This window comes from Eurypyga helias, unplaced genomic scaffold (assembly GCF_000690775.1).
Source record: "Eurypyga helias isolate BGI_N326 unplaced genomic scaffold, ASM69077v1 scaffold43014, whole genome shotgun sequence".
NCBI lineage: Eukaryota > Metazoa > Chordata > Aves > Eurypygiformes > Eurypygidae > Eurypyga > Eurypyga helias.
Genome location: NW_010246334.1, coordinates 5058 through 12474, shown reverse-complemented (window position 1 = coordinate 12474; position 7417 = coordinate 5058). Strand labels below are relative to the sequence as shown.

The 7417-nt window shown below is 45.1% G+C and overlaps 1 protein-coding gene across 1 annotated transcript; it reads right to left on the bottom strand.

Annotated features, from left to right (window-relative positions):
- Positions 1-1798: 1798 nt before the first annotated feature.
- LOC104508659 (transcriptional enhancer factor TEF-3-like) lies at positions 1799-7015 on the bottom strand (the record flags this gene model as incomplete). The annotated part of the gene is made up of 3 exons (XM_010150362.1): positions 6961-7015; positions 2753-2817; positions 1799-1861 (listed from the first exon to the last, which is right to left on the bottom strand). Coding segments are annotated over exons 1-3 (183 nt in total), but the record flags the coding sequence as incomplete, so codon positions are not given.
- Positions 7016-7417: the final 402 nt, after the last annotated feature.

Genomic DNA, 7417 nt, shown 5'->3' with positions numbered 1-7417 from the left:
GCAGGAACTGGGAAGAAGGGCAGCAGCTTTTATGATTTCATTTCCTTGCTCTATGAAAATAACTAGCAGAAGCGAGAAGCGAATGAGTTGTACCCGTGCCACGGCCTTGCCTCTGCAGGCAGAAGGGAACGGTGGTGCTGGGGAATGGTTCACTGCGGGCAGCTGGGCAGAGCTCACAGCATGGCCCAGGGTGGTGTAAAAGGAGAACAACCAATGGCTCCAGGGAGCTCGCTGAGACACCTTAGTTCCCCGAGAACAAAAATGGCCAGCTCCTGTGTGCTAAGTGGAAACAGGCTTGGCTGACTGGCTTTTCAATCATGTCAAATCCCAGAGCTGTGAGATGCAAGGAACAGAATCAAGGTTACAGATGGAAGCAGCAGTAAATCTTTTAACACCCTGGAGCAGTTGTTGTTTCCTACCCGCTCTAACTTGCCTCTCGAGCAGGCCTCGGCCTGAATTGACCACTTAGCAGCACCACAGGTTCCAAGCTCAGGCAGCCCTACCTTGAAGCACTAAATCAGACAGTCGTAATTTAAGGCTCCTTCTCTTTATCAGAGCAGCTGGAAACACAACCAGCTAACCACAGACAAAACACCATTTTATAAAATGGGATGGGGGGGGGAAGGGGGTGCCGTTGTGACTGAGAGGTAATCACTGCTTGCAATAGAGATGCGTGCACTTCAGCACTGGTCAAGACTTAGGGCCGATAGTTAACTCACAGACAGGCCACTTCTCCCGGTGCCCAGGGAGCAGTTGCCCAGACAGACAAGAGGAAGCACGATAGGAAGAGCCACCCACTCAACAGTCAGGGCTGGACAGGGCTGCCAGGTCGTCACCATCACCCGAAGCATGGAAGATCAGAGAAGCAAACACGCTTCCCTCCAGATCACTTATTGCCATACCAAACCAGGAAGGTCAGCATGTACCTTCCTCCTCTGGCTGTCTCAGTGATAGCAAGGACCAGACCTCACATCCTGCTGGGCAAGCCCTTTCTGGGTGGCTCACATTGAGAGGAGACACCCTCTCGTGCATTTGTCACACATAAACTTGACCTTCTTGACATTGCTGACAATTCAGTCTGAGCACATAAACCATCTCCCTTCTTCAAATCTGAGTGGAAATAAATGTCAAGGGTATCAGTTTGTAGCTCTTCCTATAGAAAGGAAAACGCAGATTTGCTCAAGCCAAGTAGTCAACCGTTTTGTCTCTCATTAGCCCAGGCCTCTTCAAATCAGGCCTGAATTAAGAAGCAAAGACTAGTCAGTTGGCACCATTTTACCTGAGAACATGCCAGCTAGCTTTATTGCTTCCTCTGGGTGGTTATGCCAACTCAGAACACTTTCTCACAGACGACTCCACATCACTGCCACTAGTAGAGGTGGAACTAGCACTGCAGTAACTCTAAGGCTACCCTTTCCTAAGGCCACCACAACACCAGGGACTGATTACTGGTCAGCATTTGTAACTATAAACCCCTCCTTCTCAGGTAAACACTCTTTGCATACTCCCAGGTCAAAGGATCTTTCAGATTTGGATGCCAGTGGCATAAACTGGAGGTAGAAATCAGACACATAAAACTTAAAGTTATTGTTTCTTTATTCTTTAAATAAAATTGCCTCAGGCATCACAGAGCTACACCACTACCAGTGCTTGCACAACACTCCCTAGGAAGTATCTCTCCCTCCCCATCTTAGTTCAGTGGCTAATCTCACCCTTTTTTAAGGTTATTCAAAGAGGGAATGGATTAGTGGTTGACTTTAGGGAGCCTGCATGATATGTGAAAGAACACCCATCCTACCTTGAGCTTGGCTTGGATCTCTCTAGCTTTCCGCCTTGCCAGAACCTGGATGTGACTAGACACCTGCAGTGAAAGACAAAATCCACCTTCATTCCAGAGTACTTGAGAGCTGCTTCCAGAAGTTAACATGCTCTAGGTAACTTGTGCAATAGGGAGTTATTTAGGGCTGGGGGATTGAGGTAGCAATGAGATGCTTTTCTGAACATATCTTAAGTATCATGAAACAAGGTGGGGGGATCAACAAAGATGCATTATTTAAGGCCTTTTCCAACTCAAATGGCTTTATCAAGCCAGAGACGTCCAAAATTAAAGAATCCATCCTTAAATCTAGGGATTGAGAATTCTGATCTCTTTGGTCCCCATCTTGGCCTCCTCTTGGGAGAAGGGAAACCCACCCATATTCCATATTTCTAGCAACTATATATGGACTCTTGGAACTTCCCCATATCTAATATGGGCCAAAATGCATCACAGAATAATTTAGGTTGGAAAGAACATCTGGAGGTCATCCATCAACTCCCTACCCAAAGAAGGTCTAGGTTGCTCACTGCTTTGTCCAGCATAGCCTGGACTGTCATTCCCAAATTACAAAGGTTCCTTTTTCATCCCAAGTGCCAAGTATTTTCAAATCACCATTGCTGTCTGGGTTGAACAAAGACTTGTCATACAGAGGACTACCTGTGTCCATGGAAACATTTATTAGAAGACCAAACAAAATCACACACTGTTTAACAGTAGAAAAAGGTGTCAGTGAGGCTGGGAGCATTACAATCCTACTGCAAAGTGTCTGAGCTGACTTTGCCCACCATTCTATTACCCAGCTCAGCACAACCACCTCTTAATGCAAAGCTAGAAACTAACACAAGCAAACAGCAAGGGTTTTGTTCTCATAAGCCCTCATCGTCACTAGTGGCCCGAAGCAGCTAATGTTTACAGGGAAAACTTTACACTTACCTGTTTCCTTGTGCGCGTTTTCCCTGTTCTCAGCTTAATGTAGCGGGCAATCAGCTCATTTCGGCCTGGAACAGAGAAATAATGCAATATTATTAATTAATTGTATTATTAATACAAGTTTAGAAAGCTATGATGGCGGGGAAAAGATGCACAACAGAATCATCTATCTGTAGAGATCAACAGTGGGGTGATACTCTGTCACACTGTTTTCTGTCTTAGAAAGGTACTCACTGGTTAACGTGGTATCTGAGTTTCAGGAGCAGAACTTTGGGCTGCAAATTCTATTTCCCAGCTTGCACGCCTATCTTAAAAATACCAATAAATAGGAGAATCATATGCTTTGCTTAATAGGTACGTTACCAAAGTGTGTAGAAGCTGTAAACATGGATCAAGATTGCCAGTACAAAGAAGTTTTTCTTTTTGGAAAGCCACGTGCCCTAAAACATTCAGAAATGCAAGAAGGAAGATCCAGGAAGCAACAGGCCAGTCAGCCTCATCTCAATCCCTGGGAGGTGATGGAGCATATAATCCTGGAAACCATTTTCTGATACATGAAGGAAGTAGTCCACATGGATTTACACATGGGAAACCCTACTTGAACAACCTGACAGTTTCTACAGAGGTGACTATCTTCGTAGGTGAGTACAGAGCCCTGTGTATTGTGACCCTACTAAGGCTTCTGACACTGCCTCCTGTAACATCCTTACAGGCACCCTGACAACATTTGGGTTAGATAAGTGGACAAGGAGATGGACTGAAAACTGGCTGAATGGACAGGCTCAGAGGGCTTTAATCAGGGGCACAAAGTCCAGTTAGAGGCGAATCTCTCGGGGTATACTGGTGCGAATACTGTTCAACATCTTCATTAAAGACGTGGACAGAGCACACCCTCAGCAAGATCACAGATGACAGAAAACTGTGAAGTGGCCAACACACCAGACAGCTATGCTGACATTCAGAAAGGCCTTAACTAGACAAACAGGCTGTCAGGAATCTCATGAAGTTCAACAAAGAAAAAAAGCGAGGTCCTGCGCCTAGAGAAAGATAACTCCAAGCACCAGTATACGCTGGGGTTTGACCACCTGGAAAGCAGCTCTGCACAAAGGGACTTGGGGGTCCCGGTTGACAATGAGCTGACAATGCGCCAGCAAAACACTCTCGTGGCAAGGGCAGCCAACAGTATCCCAGGCTGCCTTAGGAAGATTGTTGCCAACAGGTCCAGGGAGGTGGTCCTTCCTCTCTCCTCAGCACTGCTGAGGCAACATTTGGAGGACTGTATCCAGTTCTGGGCTACTCGGCACGAGAAAGATGTGGACTTACTGGAGCGAGTCCCGCAAAAGGTCCAGAAAAATTATTACGGGACTGGATTTTCTTTCATATGAGGAGAGGCTGAGAGAGCTGGGACTGTTCAGCATGGAGAAGACTTGGGGGGAGTTTTATCAATGCATATAAATACCTGACAGGAAACAATGAAGAAGAGGGAGCCAGCCTCCTCTAAGAACCAATGAACGGAGGAAAAAAAAGAAAAAAGCCCAAACTTTTTTACTGTACTGGAGGTCAAACACCAGCACAAGCTTCCCAGAGAGATTACATTCTTGGAGATACTCAAAACCTGACTGAATCCAATCTTGGACAACCTGCTATAGCTGGCACTGCTTGAGCAGTAGGGCCAGCCTAGACAACGTGAATCCCTTCCAACCTGAATGAGCTCGTCATTCTGTGAATCTAAGTACAAGAAAACAAACAACCATGGTGAAGAACATGGAAATCATTCCACAGAAGTTGTCAGTGTGACAGGATACAGTGAAATAAAAAGAAAAGTTTTCAGGCTCTTGCAGGCATCCCAAAAAAGGAGCATTCTTCGGAGGAGATATAAAGAAAGAAGCTTAGTTTTGTGGAATGTTATGGGGAGCTCCCATAAACATGAAAACGGGGCACTGGTTGGGAGAGGTGAAGGAACCCTTGTCTGATTGTGGAACAAGCATACATTGCAGGCCAAAGACAGGTTTTACACCTTGATTGTAAGAGATGAAACAGTGAGGTTATGTTCAATGTGAGAAGAGAGGCCAGGGAAGAGATGCAAAGAAAAGATGGTTATGGTGAGAGATGAGGGAAACTTCACAGCACCATGAAGAGAGTGGTGAGGCACTGGAACTGGTTGCCCAGAGAAGCTGTGGATGCCCCGTCCCTGGGCATCTTCAAGGCCAGGCTGGATGAGGCTTGGAGCAACCTGACCTAGTGGAAGGTGTCCCTGCCCATGGCAGGGGGGTTGGAACTGGATGATCTTTAAGGTCCCTTCCAACCCAAATCATTCTGTGATTCTATGAACATGAATTAAATGACTAACGAAACGTGAAGCTACAGAGTCACTGGTACATAATTTGAAATTGCTTGGAATGAGAGCAGGAAACTGCAGAAGACTCAGGTCCAGGATTTAAAAATCATTAAGAGAAGCATAGAAGGCTGAGCTACTGACAACTTCAGCAGTGAACAGGAAAAGCAAGCTTAGACCCGATGCACTGCTAGCACCACAGTACTGTTGGAGACCAGACACCAAGACATGAGGCACACCATGCAGGTTCCGTACGCTGGCTCCCATGTATCAAATCTAAGCAGACACACAGATTTTATTCCCTTCTTGGAGATGGAGGAATGAAAAGCAGAAACAGAAAAGCAGCAATTACACATCTGAACTCTAGGCTGATTCAAGGCAGAAAACATGACAGGAAGAGCAGGGTCTGCAAAATAATACATTTTGTGGTGACCGCACCAGTAACAATACAGCACCTCAATAAAACGTTGGGAGTGGGAAGTACAAGGCTGTGAGACATCTTATATGACTGCAAGTGTTTGAGGAATGAAGCAGGAATAAACTGGGAAGCAAAGCCACAGCTCTTGTGAAGTTTATTCATAACAAAATTATAACCCCTCTTCTATGGAAAGTTTATGGGCTGAAAGGAGAATTTACATTAGGACATCACAGACATCAAGGAAGCAAGCAGTGAAAAAAGACACAATATTTATGCCATTTGTTCAATATCACATGAAAAAGTTGTCACTTGTTTTTATTTTAAACTCTTCTTTAACTCAACCCTGAAAAAAGTGAATGCAAGGAAGGGCTCTGTGCTAAAGACTCAGCTCTTAGGGAAGGGCTGACAGAGCTCCTCGTTCCGTCTGTTTTTGAAACAGAAGAATATAAGTGTCCATGACTGCGTTTAGGTCATGTTCACGAAACCCAGTCAAAGCACACACAGGGATGGGAAAGCACATGACATTTACAGATCTTAACCTTTTCCTAACAGCCATTATAGAAGCTCTCCTTTTTCCCCTGGAAGAAGAATCAGGTCTGTAGCTGAGAAAACAGCTCCAGCTCCTCTATACACAAACTAGGCGCTATTTCTGGGCCAAAACCACAATGCCCAGCACGTAACCCCTGATCTCTTCAGTTCCCACAGTTTCAGCACAGCATGGTGGCATGCCCAGGAGAGTCTGATGGGAGCAGATGCTGTTACGCTACCTTCCACCTGGTCTGCTTTTCCAGTCAATGTAACCATTTTTACAAAGCCAAGACCAAATACTAGCAACACATACCTACACCACCTTTTTCTAGTGCCAAGAATAATATTTATGACTGTCAAAGCCTCCATCTGTTGGACATGGAACCAAGTTGAAAGGTAAGAAAGAACAGAAGGGATTTTTCTCATACAGATGCTGGCATATACAAAATTTCAGGAGGACAGTTTGACACACATCAGAAGTGGGAAATGTGCAGAACAAAACAAGGTGCTTAAACCCCATAAGCTATTAAAAATTAAAAAAAAAATTATGTACATCAAGAGGACCCTTTGAGGGGCAAGGGGAATGAGTTATTGGAAAAAAGAGGAAAAATTAGCCTGGAGAAGAAGTGGATGTGGGTAATTTTAAGCAAACTTTTAAACTGTGCATATTGGGCTACGCTGACGAGTTGAACCCGTGGAAACCCTCCAGACACTGGGTCAAATATGGGTCACTTGTGCAAAACTAATTTCAATGGGTTCTCAACCAGATATAATTAACGTTTTGGAGCAAAATTAATTTTGTTGTTTCCATGAAAGTCAAGAAACGATACAGACTGAGCAGTCTGACAGAGCACTGTTCTGTTTCAGTGGCAGAAGGCTACCGGGGTAATCTGCGTGAGAGGATGCCATGAACAGTGCCGTGCCACTCACAGTCAGTTCCAGCCATCTCCAGCATGGACGAAAACAACAGTCCATCAATGCCCATCACGGACTGCAGAACACCAGGAACCCACGAATGAGCAGAGGAGGAGCGAGAAGAAGCACCTGAGGGAAAAAACTAAAAAGCAAGGACGGGCAGAAAGAAACCTTTACACAGTGACTCCAACCTCCTGCACCACCCAGCAACTCCAAGGAATTAGGAGGGACTGAGCATTACAGAGAATAAAACAAGGGAAGCTGAGACGAGGCAATGAACTGTAGTTGAGTCTGAAAAAGTGGGAGGTGTTTAAGTGTTTTTAACGGTTTGCCTTTGACAACATCAGCAAAAATTGCAGAGCACTCTCAGGGAGTGTGCTTTCACCGGAGGGAAAACTGTTGTACAAATTGCACATAGCAGAAGCTAGCATAGAAATTCTCTCAAAGAAACTCTCTGGAGAAAGCATTCAGA